Raw genomic sequence first — 17,095 nt, forward strand, 5'->3', positions numbered from 1 at the left:
GATATAAATTAAATAGGGCGATCTGGCACATAATTGGCATGTTAGACACATATTATAATGCTGCATATTTCATTGATGAATGTCATATTTTATTTATATAATTTGGAATTATGTAATTTTATCTTTGTATGGCCTTAGTTTTAATCGATATTACCCGTAATGTAAGGGAATATTGATTCGGTTGTAATTTAATGTGATATCATATCACTTTTATTTTTATTATATTTTATTTTACAAATGTATAATAGGAAGTACAATGTACATTTTATTATTTTATTATTTGTAATTCCGGAGTTTCCTAAAGACGGTGCCATTCGGAAAGGAGTTCCGATCAAGACGGTTTTTGTCCTTGGGAGGCGTGTCAAATGAAGATTCTAGAGACCAATGAAGTTGGTTTTCGAATATGTAATAGAATATAGGATTTTATATTTTAAGAAAGGTCATACTAGGAAATTTACTTTACTTTATTTGCTTACTTTATATGTTTGCATGCATTGCTAAATCGCCATAACTACACATGCATATTTAATCGTTTTTCGACCGTGTCGATTATAATTATCGTAGTTCACTTATATAGTTCACATAAAAGGTGACAGATAATAAATCAACAAGACCTTTCACATATTTAAAATTGAGATTACCCTTTTCCAAATAATAGGACTCATGAATCCCTTTGACATTTGGGGTAGATTCCGTTCCCGGGGGTACTTTCATTTTTCATCGGGTAAATGGGGTAATAAAAAGTTATTACACGTGAAATTTGATTGGTCTCAACGGGACATGAAGACTAGTCTTATGTTCCGAGGCTAGAGATGAACTTAATGTAATTTCATCGACCCAGAGTTCTAATTGTAGAATCGGTTAAAGTGTTAACCCACCGAGTCATATTAGTGAGGGATGTATCGGTTTCCCGTGCCCGACTTAATATGGATTTGGATCTCGGAATCATTTATATAATTGGGTGGAGGTCATTATATAAATGCTAAAACATGCTAAAATGTTTTCATAGGTTAACGATGAATGTTTCTTTTCCCACTATTTTGTTTTTATGTTGTTCTTTATTATTTCTCCCATTAATATATGATATCAATTCGATTGTAACACGAATCTCCATTAAACCACTATTACTAACAACAAAGAGTCTCTTTCTAAAATGAATCGTATCATAGGTTGTGGACTAGATCCATAGGAATCGTTCTATTCCATAGAACTCGATAGGAATCGTCCTATGCAAATATAAGATTAACATCTTAAAATTCCTTAATACCTATAATCTCTTGTGAAGGACATAAATAGAAGTAGTACTTGGTCAAAATTTGTTTTGATGATATCTTCTATGCATCCACAGTTCAAAAGTCTTATTGCTCAAAACTAAACACTTGTCATCTAGCGAACATGACAATGTGAAATTGGTAAATTGATTTTTTTTAGAAATTTTGATTGACCAAATACCACAATAAATTTCATCCTTGTGAAGGATTAACTAGGAATTTATATGAAGATAAGTCTTCATCAAGTATAAATTCTTGAAGTGAGTGGGAGCAATAAGAAGTAAGTACCTATCTTATTTGTGAAGGATAGAACTAGGTTCGAAAGAGAAGGTGTTATACACTAAAATAGATACAAACCTCAAATAAGTAAAGATCAAGGAATTTGGTTGTGTGACTCCAACATATTCCTTCTTGAATATCAATGACATTGACATTGTATTCTTACAAATTATCACGTCATGAGTATTTGATACAAATCTATGAATCATGTTAGAAATTGCCACATTTCATGATTATGAAATATGGCAAAAGGATGTCAAAACCACCTTTCTAAATAGGTATTTAGAGGAGGATGTGTTCATAACACAATCAAAGGGTTTTGTAAGTCCTTAGAATAATAACATTGAATAATCGTACGACGACTAGGAAGAATAAGTTCAGAAATTTACATGAATGGAACTAGGATAGTTGCCCTTTCATCCATGAACATATGAATGATGTAGTGTACTCATTTTAGTTTCGTATTTAGAAATGTATCTCAATAATTGTTATGATATACACCAACTCAAAATAAGAATATAATTCAAGTTTTTGTAGAAAAACGCAAAGGGTTTCACTACTGTGCAATTAAAACAAGCGTTGTGCCCATATATACCATGATTAAGTTTATGGTGAGACCATACAAGTCAAGGTAATTATATTCAAACTAAAAATAAATGTCATATATGCAAGACTCAAGTTGGTGACCCCAATCATTTCTCAATTCTTGATTGAAAATTGCATTTAGAAACTAGTTTTGACTAGTGTCCCAGACCATTTGATTGGGAATCTCTTGGTGTGTACGAATCTTGTATTCAAAGCAAGATTAATTCATGACTTCTTTCTTTAACAGGATTTTGAATAGAGCAAAATATTCGCCCTATTTACACCTTGAAGTGTATGGTCGAATACAATTCAATCAGAGAAGGTTATTACTTCTTCATCTCTTTTACCAACGAATTAGGTAGATACTTAGTATCCACTTAATGAGGTAAGAAGAGAAGTTCTTTGAATGAGTTCAATGAATGTTTAAAAGTATCAAAACCTAGAGATTATGAAACCAAAGTACTAGTACTTTTTTAAAATAGGGAACAATAAAGTGAAGACTTTCATATGCACCAAAAGGAGCGTGATATGGTATCACAAGTTCACTTTCATTATGATATGATTGAATCTTTACGATAAAGTTGGAGGAAGTTTCTGTTATAAAAATTTGTCTCGCATTTAAATTTCCACCAAAACAAAACATAATTAAAGCAATCATCTACATTTCATATAAGATATGGTTACGCATGGTACCTAAAATGTAGCTTGTTTCGAATATAAACATGTGCTCTCTCTTCCTACATGATCACGAGAACAAAGGGTTTGTGGCTCGTGATGCTGTCTATTTAAGAAAAGAGGATTATTTCTTATAGACAGAGTGGGAGAAAATTTTCAAGAGTCACAAACTGAGAATAAGACATTAGGAAGATGTTCCTTCTTGGTCAAAATCAGTTAATATTTCTTCGAAATCTAAGTGGACATGAGTCATATTATTTTTGAAAGTAACAAACCAGTAACTTATTAAGATGCTTTATCTAGTTTCAACTCCGCAAAAGACCGAAGCAAGCATAAACATGAGAATGTTTATTTAGCTTGGTTGGTTGGTGGCAAAGGTTTTGCACGCGACAACAACGCTTCATTGTATTCGGATATGATTTGATATAGTTGGATTTTAAAAATCATCTTGCATGAGTTTTGTAAATTGTAACTATCCTAAGGTAGGATACAAACTTAAGAAGAAATCTTAAGTATAAGTTAAGGAGTTGAATTGTATGTTTTGATCATGTGATAAACATGTCTCGAATTGTCGAGTAGTTCTGTTTATACATGGAGTTTAGTGGGAGTAATGTGGTGTTAATAGTCTTATATGTAAGGGACATATTGATCATTGTGAATGATGAAAGACTTAGGAGAGGAATAATACATCTCTAAGGTATCCAGACCTATAAAGATAGTTCTAAGAGTATATTAGCGTTAAATGAATATTCTTATATTGATAAGAGTTTAGACATGTTCAAAGATATTGAACATGTAGAAATTGAATCCACTTGCTTCCGCTGTGGGATTAATTCATTAAGCTAAGATGTATCGTCATTCTTATAATTCGTATACTTAGAGTATGACGAAAGGTTTTAAATCGAATTTATGTGAAAGTCACTATATAGCCATATATTCTATCTATTAGTACTCAAGAAGCAGTAATAATTTGTCTTTCATGTCTCATATGTTGATAACATATTATTCATTGAAAATAATGGAGCAATACTCTCTTCCGTGAAGAAGTGATTGGGAGACTATGAAGAGGTGTAAGACATCTTTAGTATCCGAATCTATAGTAATAGATTAGAAAGGATAAGTGTGTAGAAATAATTAATGGATTTGTGTGCAAGGAGTTACACAAAAACCATATTCTAAACACACAAGAATGGTAAGAGAACCATCTTCGCTATATTATTATAGGAGGACATCTGCTAGAAACATCTTAGGCAGTTGAACAATGAGATATATACAACAGAAATTGAGTACACTTGCAATAATGACATATGCAAGAAGGAGGGGATGATGTTAGGATTCGGTTTTATGAATTGGAGGAACTATGGTAGTTCGTTCCAATAACCGAAGGTCCTATCCCTACTCACTGTGAGATCAGTGGGAGCTATTCAAGGCTCGGAAGCCTATGTCTAGATTGGATTTAGACACGTACTCAAAAGTTTTATAATAAAGATTATACATAACAAGGGAAAAAGTATATAATAAGGTTAGGGAAAGTGCAATGTTTTGCTAAGACTTACTAACCAAAGCCTTCTCATGGGCTTAGCATGATAAGTCATGCCATTTCAATTGAGTTGAGATGTATAGTTGTATACAATATTAAGTATGGATTATAGATTATGTAGTAATTGATATAGTATCAATTTTACATATGTGATAATACATTCATCGTTTGAGTTTTATTCAATACTCTTTTCTTATAATACTTTGTTTTCCAAATAGGTTGTCGAGACAATATTGAACCCTATTTAAAGTGAACTGGATTAACATAGTATTGGCCCCTAATCACTTATATGAGGTGACGTCTCCAAGTGACTAGAGTGTGATGCGATTGATGGCAAGTTCAAGTGCCATAGGGTCATAAGAGATGACTAGTCGATCACATAGGCAGACTGTAAGGGACACTCTGTCGGGCAGTGACCGCTTATAGAGTTCTGGTAATTCATATAGCCTGGTCGTGGCAAGAGCTACTATTGTATTCTTTTGAGTCAATTCTTTGACTAGAGACTGTTCGCCCCAGTTGGCACAGTTTCTGAGTGACTTTAAATTATGCTCTACGACTTTCGTAAATGAGGTCAAATGGGCAACTTTTGGGTCATGATGAGTTGTGGCTAAACAAAGGGAATAGTGCAATAGGAATTGTCCATCCCCTTGTCAGGGTTATTTAAAAATATCAGGGCCACTCGAGGAGTAGTGAACTGAAAATGCGTGGCCACGCTCGGAAGGTATCTACGGTAGATAACTCTGGTCAGAGAGTTACTCTCCGGATCGAGGAAACCACTCTTGATATGATCACCTGCAAGAACGGCCTACAAGACACCTTGCATTGAGTGGGAGACGGACACTTGTCTAGGACAAGTGGGAGATTGTTGGAGTGTGTCCTCAACAATAGTGCGATCACATTATTGAAACTCATATTAAGAATACGTAAAGGGATGATTCATTTTATAAGTCAACTAGCCAACATAAATCGGTAATGATTGGCTGACTAGAGTTTGACATTCCTGTCGTTTACATGGTGGTGATCAGTTGATCGCTTAAGGTTACTCCTAAAGGACGATTCCCTCAATTATAAAGTTTATCGATTGTATGACGATGCAGATTGATTAAACCCTTAAATTGAACAGATAGATATATTAGAGAGAATATTATATCTTATTGTATTTTGATTAAATAAGATTTAAATTAGTAATCTATAAAATATTATTAAAAGGCTAGCCTCAAAAGGCCCCGCAGACAATGCCACGTTGGATAAGGAAAAGCCACGTATGCATTTGCAATGCCACATCTTAATCCGTGTGTCACTCTAATCTATAAAATTTTATTAAAAGGCTACCTGAAATACCTATTAAATGTCACGTAGACATCGACTAAAAGCCACCTAGGATTATAAATGTCACGTAGACATCGACTAAAAGCTACCTAGCAATAAATTATTTTTTAATCCACTCTTTTTTCTTCTTTAAAAAAATCCAAAATTGGATTAGTAATCCATGTTCTTTTACTCCAACCACATATGAATCAACCACATACAAAAATTTCAAAATATCATCTTCCCCAATGTTTTTGCCAAAATGCCTTTGGATTGCCGATGTCCGGATTTAAATATATTTTTATCTATACAATATAGTTAAATGACTAGCTAAATCATCAATAAAATATAATTAAAAGACTAACTTGAGTAGTATTTAATTGTCATGTGACAACTCGAAAAAAACCTCCTAATATGCTATAATATATCATGTCTAATTAAGTTCTAATAATAATAATAATAACACATTCAAGATGTTTTATAATGCATTTACTCCACTTTTGTTTTTCCTCTTCTCTCATTCATTGTAAGTTCATAACCTAATTTCAACCTTTCATCTTACTCTTGAATTCTTAATCTTAATGAATGTTATAGCATATATATATATATATATATATATATATAGAATTAGGATCACATGAGTCCTACCTAATTATTTGAGTCCATGAGTCCATCTACAATATCACACATGAGTCATAACAATACTGCTTTATATCAAGCTATTAGTAAGGTTATTTTCGTCATTTCCTAAACTTGTTATATGAACCCAATTATCAGCTCAAACCTCACCATTTGAATTCATTTACTTTCTCTCTCTTCTCTCTCTCTTCCGCAATCATACTTTTCATTCTTACGCCGTCAATTTTTTGCGCGTTGTCGTCTTCTTCGCTCTCGTTGTCATCTTCACCCGTGTTCATCATCATCCGTGATCGATTTCCAGCGATTTTCTTCATCATTCGTCTCAGTTGCTCATTCACATTGACTTTTTCATCATCCGTCGTCTTCATCTCTTTTTTCCTCAATTTTAACTTATTCAATGTCAGGTATTTCATCGTTTTTTACTTCTTTTATTTTATGTTTTAATTTTTTTCATTCTGTTTTCCTGTTTTATTGCATGATGTTTTATTGTTATTGTATCTTCGACTGAATTCGTTGTGTAATTACTGGTTTTTTGTTATAATTGATGTTATAATTCATCAACATCAATCACGGATTCATCAATTCGTGCTATTTTATGTATTAAAATCATGTACTGATTATATACTTTCTTCAACATGTAGTTTTTGCTATTTGATGTGTTAAAATATATTCTCTGTTTTCTTCATCTTCTAATTGACGTATAAAAATGATGTACTAATTATCTGTTTTGTTTATCATCAAGTTTATTTTGCATTCACTGCTTGTGTTTACTTCAAGTTTTGATCGTTATTTAACAGTTTCCTTTGTATCACTTTTTATTCAGTAGAGTATCATAATTAATTCTGAATAGTATCACATTTTATAGTTTTTCTTTGCCTGATTACTGCTCATTAGAATCAGTTTCCCTTTTACAATATCACATTGAGTCCTTTACAGTATCATAGGCTGCAGTACATGACTCACAACTACTTTTTGTGCATTAGTATCACATGTTATGCTTCAGAATATCACATTGAGTCCTTTACAGTATCATAGGCTGCAGTACATGACTGGTAATTACTCTCTGTGCATTAGTATCACATGTTATGCTTCAGAATATCACATTGAGTCCTTTACGGTATCATAGACTGCAGTACATGACTTGTAATGAGTTTCTGTGCATTTGTATCACATGTTATGCTCCAGAATATCACATGTATTCCTTCAAAGTATCATAGGCTGCAATACGGTTGCGTATTTATTTTATATTCATCAGTATCACATTTTATGTTACACAATACCACATGCATTCCTTCACAATATCATAGTTTTGTTATAATCTAGTTATATTTGTTATATTTGTATCACTGTTATGCTCCAGAATATCACATGTATTCTTTCACAGTATCATAGGCTGCAATACGGTTGCATATTTATTTTATATTCATCAGTATCACATTTTATGTTACACAATATCACATGCATTCCTTCACAATATCATAGTTTTGGTATAATATAGTTATATTTGTTATATTTGTATCACACGTTATGTTCCAGAATATCACATGTATTACTTCACAGTATCATAGGCTGCAATACGGTTGCGTATTTATTTTATATTCATCAGTATCACATTTTATGTTGCACAATATCACATGCATTCCTTCACAATATCATAGTTTTGTAATAATCTAGTTATATTTGTTATAATTTGTTTATTCAACTTCTCTTGCTGTAGAAAATACTTTTGTTGTCCCTGTGGTACCTGTTCCTACTCCACAATGCATAGACGTTGATGAGGTGCATGCTGGGAATCGTCTTTCTTTGATGGTGACCCCTGGAGGTTCTGAAGAGTGGGTCAGAAATATTGCAACTGAATTTACACCTACAATAGGACAAACTTTTGCTACGTTAGACGAGGGTATACAGTTTTATGAGACTTATGCAATAGCATATGGTTTTGAACCAAGGAAATCTTCAACGAAAAGGTTTCGTAGTAGTGGAGATATTAGGACAAAATTGATTGTGTGTCACCGGGAAGGATTTAGGGATTCTAAGCCGACAATATTACCCATTACTGGTGAGGAGGAGGAGTCAATGGTCAAGGCCTATAATCCGAAGAAGACTAAGGTTACTAGGATTGGGTGTAAAGCTAGGATTTTCTTTAAATTTGTTATTAAAGAAATTGACCAAGTTCAAGTGCCACTCTTTGTTGTTGATCAGTTTCATGCTGCCCATAACCACCGTCTTTCTCCACTCAAGTATAGAGAATTTCAGAAAAAATGTAGAAACCTTGCTTTGCAACATAAACAAACCATCGTTGATAATTGCAAGGTCAATATTGGCCCAACCTCTACTTTCAGGTCCGTCAAGGAATATGTTGACGGCTATGAAAATATTGGAGCTTCTTTGACTGACTTTAAGAATTTTGGAAGGGAAATCAAGTGTTTTATAGGTCTTAAGGATGCTCAAATGTTTGTAGACCAGTTGGAAACCCTTCATGAAACCCAGGAAGGTTTTTATTATGCCTATGATATTGATCAGAATAAGTGTTTGTTTCGTGTATTTTGGGCTGATGCAGTAGCACGTCGTAATTACGCTCTATACGGTGAGGCGGTGACTTTTGACCCAACCTATTCAACTAATAAGTACGACATGATCTTTGCTCCCTTTACTGGTGTTGATCATCATAAGAAGTCCGTCACTTTTGGCGCTTCGCTTATTTCTAGGGAGAATGACCAGAATTTTAAATGGATTTTCACAAAATTCTTAGATTGTATGGGTGGGAAGGAACCCCATTTCTTTTTTACCGATCAATGTCCTGCTATGAAACCCTGCTACTTTTACGACTGCTGCCCACCGCTATTGCATGTGGCATATTATGAAGAAATTACCTGAAAAGGTAGGCACGACAGTGACCAAAGAGACTGACTTCGTCACTTGTCCAATTCTCGTTGTTTGGGATTCGGACTTAGAGCCGCCGACTTCAAGAGAGGTGGTGTTCGTTGATCAGTGAGTTTAAATTGGAAGATAATGCATGGTTGCAATATCTGTTTTCCAAGCGGCAACGTTGGATTCCGGCGTATTATCGTGATATTCCTCTTGGTTGTCTTTTAAGAACAACGCAACGCTCTGAGAGCGAAAACAACTTCTTTAAGCGGTTTGAGAATCCTCATGGCACACTTGTTGAGTTTTGGATGCGCTTTCAAAGTGCTATGGATCAGCAACGGTACACCCAAAAATCTCTTGACAGAGATAGTGATCACTCCCTACCTCAAACCAAAACCCTTCTTAGCCTTGAGGTTCATGCATTGACTGTTTATACGCACGCTCTCTTTTATGAATTCCAACAGCGGTGCGTTGATTCTCTAAACTCATGTAGTCTTTGGTGATTCTTCAAGGGAGGGCAAGTCTACAAGGTTCCTAGAAGTTGAAGATTCTATCTTCAATAAGACTTACACTGTCGCATTTAATCCTTCAACGTTTGATGCAACATGTTCATGCAAGCTGTTTGAGAGGAAGGGATACATATGTAAACACATCATCTGGATTTTATCAGGTAAAGGGATCAAAAAGATACCTGATAAGTATCTTCTCAGTAGGTGGACAAAGAACACTAAAAAAATGCCCTTGTATGATGTTCACGGTCAATTGTTGGATGATTTTACTTCGTCGGATGTCACTAAGCTTAAGATTTCGACTGTCTGGTCTGAATTCTACTCAACATTAACACTGCTCAAATCTCTGCCTTAAAACCACATAAATGAACTGACTTCATTACTGAAGACATTTAGACAAAATTTCATGTCGGTCTTTGAAAAATTGACTAAACACCAAGAGTTGGAGATGCTCCTTGGGGTTAAGTCTTCATCCGAGGTCCGTATACTACCTCTGTTCAATCAAAAAACAAGGGTGCGGCAAGAGGTTGATGTCCAAGAAAGATCAGTTTGTTGCAAAGGCACAAAAGCCGAAAAGATTTTGCAATAATTGTAAATAAATGGCACATCATGATAAGCGGAATTGCCCTAATCCAGCTGTTGATACATCACAACACTCGTTTGATCATGAATCCGATGTAAGTAATTTGTCATACAACTTTTATTATTTCACTTTTACGTGTGCTATACCACAGTTGCTGAAGTGTAACCCTGCTAAACAATATCACAGTCCATGCTAAAAAATATCACATTCTATGGTAAATAATATCAGTACCTTGTTAACCACTATCAGAATATACACTTGATTGTAGACAATATCATCCCAATATTAAAAAATATCACTTATTTAAAAGGTGTCTACTTTGAAACAATATCACAATCATTTAAAAACAATATCACTTGTCACTGGCAACATTTATCAATTTTAAATCCCTATCTATTTTCAGAATCAACCAAACAATATCAACACGTGTATTCAAAAATATCACACTATGTACCCCAACAATATCAAACAACAAAAGGATTTTTATATCCCTAGCCACTGTTGTTGTTCCTGAGGATTAATATCACAACAACTAAAACATAATATCATACAACCCTTGAAACAATATCACAGTTTTCCAGAAGTTGATAAAAAAGAAGTTATATTTTGTCAAACTTATTACTGACGTTATGTCACTGTTTTTGTCTGTTTGTTTTGCAGATTTCTTCACTTGTTGATAGTGATTAAGGGCTTCTGCATGCTGAGAAAGTCTATTTTACATCATCAACTTTTCACAATCGACTTTTTATTGCTTATACTATTCAATTTCTTTGTTGTATGTCATTCCAAATGGCATCATTTTTGTATTCTCTCCATTTTTTTCCCTAGTACGTAATTCCAAATGGCATCAATTTTGTATTCTCTCCATTTTGGGTATCAATGTTATAAAAACCGCATAATTACTAATGTTGTTTTGTTGCCATTATTAAATACTATCCCACCTCATTTGAAGGTTTATCACACTTGATTCAAAAAAAAAATCATCATAATAGTTCAACAATATCACAACATTACACTTGCTTGTATACGTATTTTATTATATTGTATTATATTGTAAAATACTACTAAGGAATATCACATTTCAAGTGAAACAATATCACCAGTATTCATAAAATTTTACCACTACAATTGGATGTTTTTAGGAAACAATATTACAAAAATATGATAAAAATATCACTATACATACTAGACAATATCAACCACTGAGTGCAAGAATAACACAATTTTGTCTGCTGAATAATATCACAACTTATCGAACTAAAAAGGAATTTTCAATCCCTACCCCCTGATTTTATTTTAGAGAATAAATACAACAATATCAACATGTTTACGGAACAATATCACACTAGGTACCAAAACAATATCAAAGAAAAAAGATTCAAACAACCTAGTCTGCTGTTATTATTTCTGAGAACTAATATCACAACAACTTAAGCAAATTATCAAACAACTCCTGAAACAATATCACAGTTTACTAAGAGTTATATTCCTACCAGTGTCCCTAAAACAATATCACACAACTCCTGAAACAATATCACATGTATGTCCTTAATAATATCAACCATTGTACTTAATAATATCACAATGTGCACAAAAAAAGTTATCCAACTTAAAAGGGAATTTTAAATCCCTATCCGTTGATTTATTTTAGAGAATAAATACAACAATATCATCATGTTTACGAAACAATATCACACTGGGTACAAAAACAATATCAAAGAAAAAAGATTTTAACAACTTTGTCTGCTGTTATTATTACTGAGAATTAATATCACAACAGCTTAAGCAAAGTATCACCCAACTCCTGAAACAATATCACAGTTTACTAAGAGTTGATCAAAAAAAAGTTATATTTCCTACCATTGTACCTAAAACAATATCACACAACTCCTGAAACAATATCACATGTCTGTCCTACCAGCATTACATTCCTAGTCCTACTTTTGTCCTCTTCCTCTACCTCTCCCTGTACCTCTCCCTCTACCTCTATTATTAGGATTTGCACTCGTCTTCAGTCGTTTGTACTGGATTGTGGGTGTTTCTGCATCATCTTCACCATCTTGTTTGGATTCAGGTAGCCTGTAAAAACAGAAATGGCATGTTATGGTTCTATGTGAAATTTTTACCTTTGTGTCTGTTGCAAATAAAAGCAGAAACGTAATGCTATGATTCTATATCAGAAATGTAAAAGTCGGGTTTTTGGTTTTTACCTTCTGATTGGAGATTTGCGAAGAATGGGTATTTCTGTGTTAATTGTTGGCATTCTAGTAGCATCCTCCTTGGCTTTTGTTTGAACATTGGGCTTCTCTTTTGGCGGACCTTCTGCCTTTGTTATTTCCTGTTCCACAATTTTGTCCTTCTCAACAACATTATCCTTGGCTTTTATCTTATTGCCCTTGTCTTTTGCATCTTCGTTATTCTTCCTCTTTTCCTTCAATCTATTTAAAAGCTCTCCCTTTCCCGCTGTAAATTCTTCAACTTTTCCAATCAGCGCTGTCCTCATGTCATTTATGTCAGCTAAAAGTAATGTCATTTGCTATTTCTAACCTTGATAGTAGCGCCTATGCACTTTCGATCGCAACTCGAGTTCAAACAATCGCCCCTCATACCGAATCATGTGCATCATTAAGAAGTTTCCCGATTCAGTATTGTTTGCTTCCTTCTTTTGCCAATTGAAACTCGTGTTGACAACATCAAATTCTATTATTTCATGCGCTCTATCAACATTTTTCCCTGCTAGGAAATCACTCATGTGATAGGCCTACAATAATTAGTCACACTATTAGTCATTATTTTGTCAAACAATCATATGCATTTACTGTATACACTCAATCTATCCTAGCCAAAATATCAGACAATCATATGACATGTCACTAGGAAGAATATCATTAAATCATACCACCGAACCTGCAGCCTTGTATATTTCAGTCTGCTCCCAGTTGCCGTACTCTGTATTGTCTAACACTTCAATCGTCTCGGTTTTGAAATTTACACAAACACAGAAATAGTGTTCTTGCAACACCATCGGAATAAAAACCAAATCTGCTTCCATGTTACATGGAACTGTGTTACTTCTTATGAATTTGTCCCATTCTTCGAATATCTTTTCCCTGTTCGCTTGTTTGCCTTCAGTAACTTCTACTATTGATTCTTGTAGTGTATATATATATGTATATATATATAAGTTAACAAATCCTTTACATTTAAGAGTTACTACATTTTAATCAAAACGTGAATATGTGTAAACAATATCACTTTTATGTGTTCTATATCACAGTTCCTGAAATATGACCCTGATAAACAATATCACAGTCCATGCTAAAAAATATCACAGTCCATAGTAAATAATATCAGTACCCTTGTGAACCAATATCAGAACATTATACTTGATTGTAGAGAATATCATCCCAGTACTAAAAAATATCACTTATTTTAAAGGTGTCTACTTTGAAACAATATCACAATCATTTAAAAACAATATCACTTGTCAGTGGCAACATTTATAAATTTTAAATACCTCTAATTTTAGAATCAATTAAACAATATCAATTTGTGTATGCAATAATATCACACTATGTACCCCCAACAACATCACATTTTAAATAAGTGATATTTTTAATCAAAGCGTGAATATGTATAAATCAAAACAGAATGTCAGCTTACCATGTGTCGAATTCCAAAAAACAATAAACTTGTTTCACAGGGTTCTGTGTGCTCAATGTGATTCAGAATTAGTGACCAACATTCAATCACATTGTTGTTGACATGTACACTTGGAAGCAACGACAATATATCCTGTCTTGCAAGGTATTGATCATCACTGAACTTGGCAACAACCTCACTGCTCAAAACATTAACACCAATGTTCAAAAATTGTCACATTAACTGTGACAGTGATAACCAATATCAAAATTAAACAATATCACATATTTAAAAGGTGATCCTGATAAACAATATCACAGTCCATGCTAAAAAATTTCACAGTCCATGCTAAATAATATCAGTACCTTTCTGAACCACTATCAGAACATCATACTTGATCGTAGACAAAATCATCCCAATACTAAAAAATATCACTTATTTAAAAGTTATCTAATTTGAAACAATATCACAATCATTTAAAAAAAATATCACATTTATAAATTTAAAAGCTCTACTTATTTTTCATAATCAATTTAACAATATCAACCTGTGTATGTAACAATATCACACTATGTACCACAACAATATCAAAATTAAGTGAACAACAATCAGAACAATATCTTTCTTTGTGTGACACTTGATTATATACAATATCAGGCTTTTATACCAGTTTCTACTCTAAAACAATATCAAACCCATTAATGTACAATATCACATGACACTAGCAACAATATCAGCTTTTGTAATTCTTTTGCCAAACTTAGATATCATTGCAAATATTATCAGACCATTAATAAAAAGAGTTGCACAAAGATATATGTTTTAAAGAACCATACTCTAATGGGAGAATGTGGTCGTCCAATAGGCAGTAGTCAATTACTTCTTTCCTCGTAGTCAACATGTTTGGACACAGCGACTTGTTTGCCTTCATAAATCTTGAGACGAACTCCAATTTAGGATCAGCCACACCACAGTTCAACGTGCATCCTAGGCCATCTGATTTTCCCCTTTTACCGCTGCCAACGACACTGGCAGAACCATCTTCTATAGTAGCTAGAAACATTTTATATTACAGTATTTAATATATATTTTGTATTTATAATAATAAAAAAAAAATAGGACTTTACAATGTACAAGTCAGTGTTTTAAAATATAACCTTTTATTTTTGACAGCGGTGTCTGAACTTTGTTTTTCCCACCTTTTTCTCTCTTGCTTTGTTTTTTTCCTCTTTGTCTTTTTGCCAGCAATTTAGGCAACAGTATACCTTTTGTGGCATTAAAGGTGGTAACTCTCTTCCAGACTTTACTCCTATCTTTATTCAAATCACTCAATATGAGCATTGCTGCAATCTCTCCCCTGTATAACTGCCTCATCTTTACATCGCTTAGTTCACAATCAAAAGGCTCACCAACAAAGAACATCATGTGAAACATCATGAATAGGCCACAGTCCAGGTTCAACTCTTTCGATTGCCAATGAAACTTCACATTATTCATTTCGTAGTCCTTCACCTTTAGCCCACTTTCAGTACCTTTCGTGTTGAGGTATTCACCATAAAGAGTCCCCTGTATATGATTAATGTAAACAACTTTTCAATTTCAAGCTTATCGAACAAAAACATTATCCCATTAGTTCTTTGTTTTCAATATTTGTACTTACAGCCATATGAGCCATGTGTACGTGCTCCTCGTCTTGGAATTCATCATACTCTATGTTGTCCAAATAGAACATTTTCTGCCTCTTCAAGTCAACACAGAATCTGCACGTAGTGCTCTTCATAGACCAAAGGTATGAAAACCTTTAGATGAAACAATAATATTAGGAAACAATATTACAAAAATATGAATAAAAATATCACAGTACATACTAGATAATATCATTCTTAATCATATTTTTTGTCCCTCTGAAGTTTTTTTGGTATGTTGTAAAATAATATCAACCAGTGTACTCAATAATATCAGAGTCTGTACCAAAACAATATCAAAGATAAAAGACTTTTAAATCCATATACCACTGTTGTTATTTTTTAGAAGCTATAAAACAATGTCAACCATTGTACATAATAATATCACACTGTTAAATATTAGAACAAAAAAAGTGATTCATTTTCATTTTTGGGAGACAATATCACAATTAAGAAGTAACAATATCACACAATATTATGCACAATATCACAGTTGAATTTAAGAATTGTTTTTAAGAACAATATCAACAGTAACTACTAACAATATCATACATTATACATAACAATATCACTGATAAAAGTAAAAATGTCTTACCATATCTGAATTCAAATTCAGTGTCTCCTTAAAAAGAGCTGACCACGTGTCCCATGTGTCATATACTGTTTGCTTAAGTTTTGCCAATTCATCAATATTATCTTCATCGAATTTTAAGATTTTTTCTATATCACCCTGTTCTTCATAAGGGCAACTTATTAGTCTCCATAAAACACATTCTACAATACCTAATTTAAAAGATGATAAATGTGTGTGTATTTCCATACCGAGTGGGCAATGCCATAGAAAATTCTTGTCAATTTCTCGTTTCCCTTTTGAGCAATTTGGAACTCATTCAGCAATATTGCCCATGCTTCAATTACCACTGCTTCTATCTTCGTGTTAGGCAACAAAGACTCAATATCTTCCCTTTGTATACAATGGTAAGTTCCAAAGTTGCAGACAATTTCTCTATTCCATATTACAAAAATATTAGCATATTAGTTATTTTTTAAAAGTACTAATATGGTGCAAATTAAGTCATGTCTTACATTTAAAAAATTGTTTAAAGAGTGACTTACAACTTGCTGAATGTATGGTCTATAAGGAAGCAATAATCCATGACGTCCTTTCGATTCTTCAAGACAGGTTCAAATAAATTGCTGCTCCTGAACATTGATTCTGATACAAGCATTATCATCTTTGAGTGGCAAACCACATTGAAAAGTACACCCCAAATTGTGAGGTACCATATCGGCCAAGCGGTACTCTGTCGAGTGCAACAAATATTCACTAATATTTCCCTTCCTTCTTTGTATCTAAACCAAAGCATTTGTTACAATTTCTTTTAATTTAGTCACCACATTACTATCGTCATTCATTTTATCAACCACAAGTTCTGTTTCAACAGGCTCCTTATCAACCACAACATCTTTTTCAACCCCTTCCTGAATTGAATTGAATGATTAATGACCTC

The 17,095-nt window shown here is 33.3% G+C and overlaps 1 protein-coding gene across 1 annotated transcript; it reads left to right on the forward strand.

The window, feature by feature from the left end:
* The first annotated feature begins 6,694 nt into the window (after nucleotides 1–6,694).
* Nucleotides 6,695–10,029, forward strand: LOC141613971 (protein FAR1-RELATED SEQUENCE 5-like). The gene is made up of 4 exons (XM_074432714.1): nucleotides 6,695–6,701; nucleotides 7,281–7,349; nucleotides 8,015–9,052; nucleotides 9,659–10,029. The coding sequence occupies exons 1-4, from the start codon at nucleotides 6,695–6,697 to the stop codon at nucleotides 10,027–10,029; spliced, it is 1,485 nt and encodes a 494-aa protein (XP_074288815.1).
* Nucleotides 10,030–17,095: the final 7,066 nt, after the last annotated feature.

This window comes from Silene latifolia, chromosome 11 (genome assembly GCF_048544455.1).
Source record: "Silene latifolia isolate original U9 population chromosome 11, ASM4854445v1, whole genome shotgun sequence".
NCBI lineage: Eukaryota > Viridiplantae > Streptophyta > Magnoliopsida > Caryophyllales > Caryophyllaceae > Silene > Silene latifolia.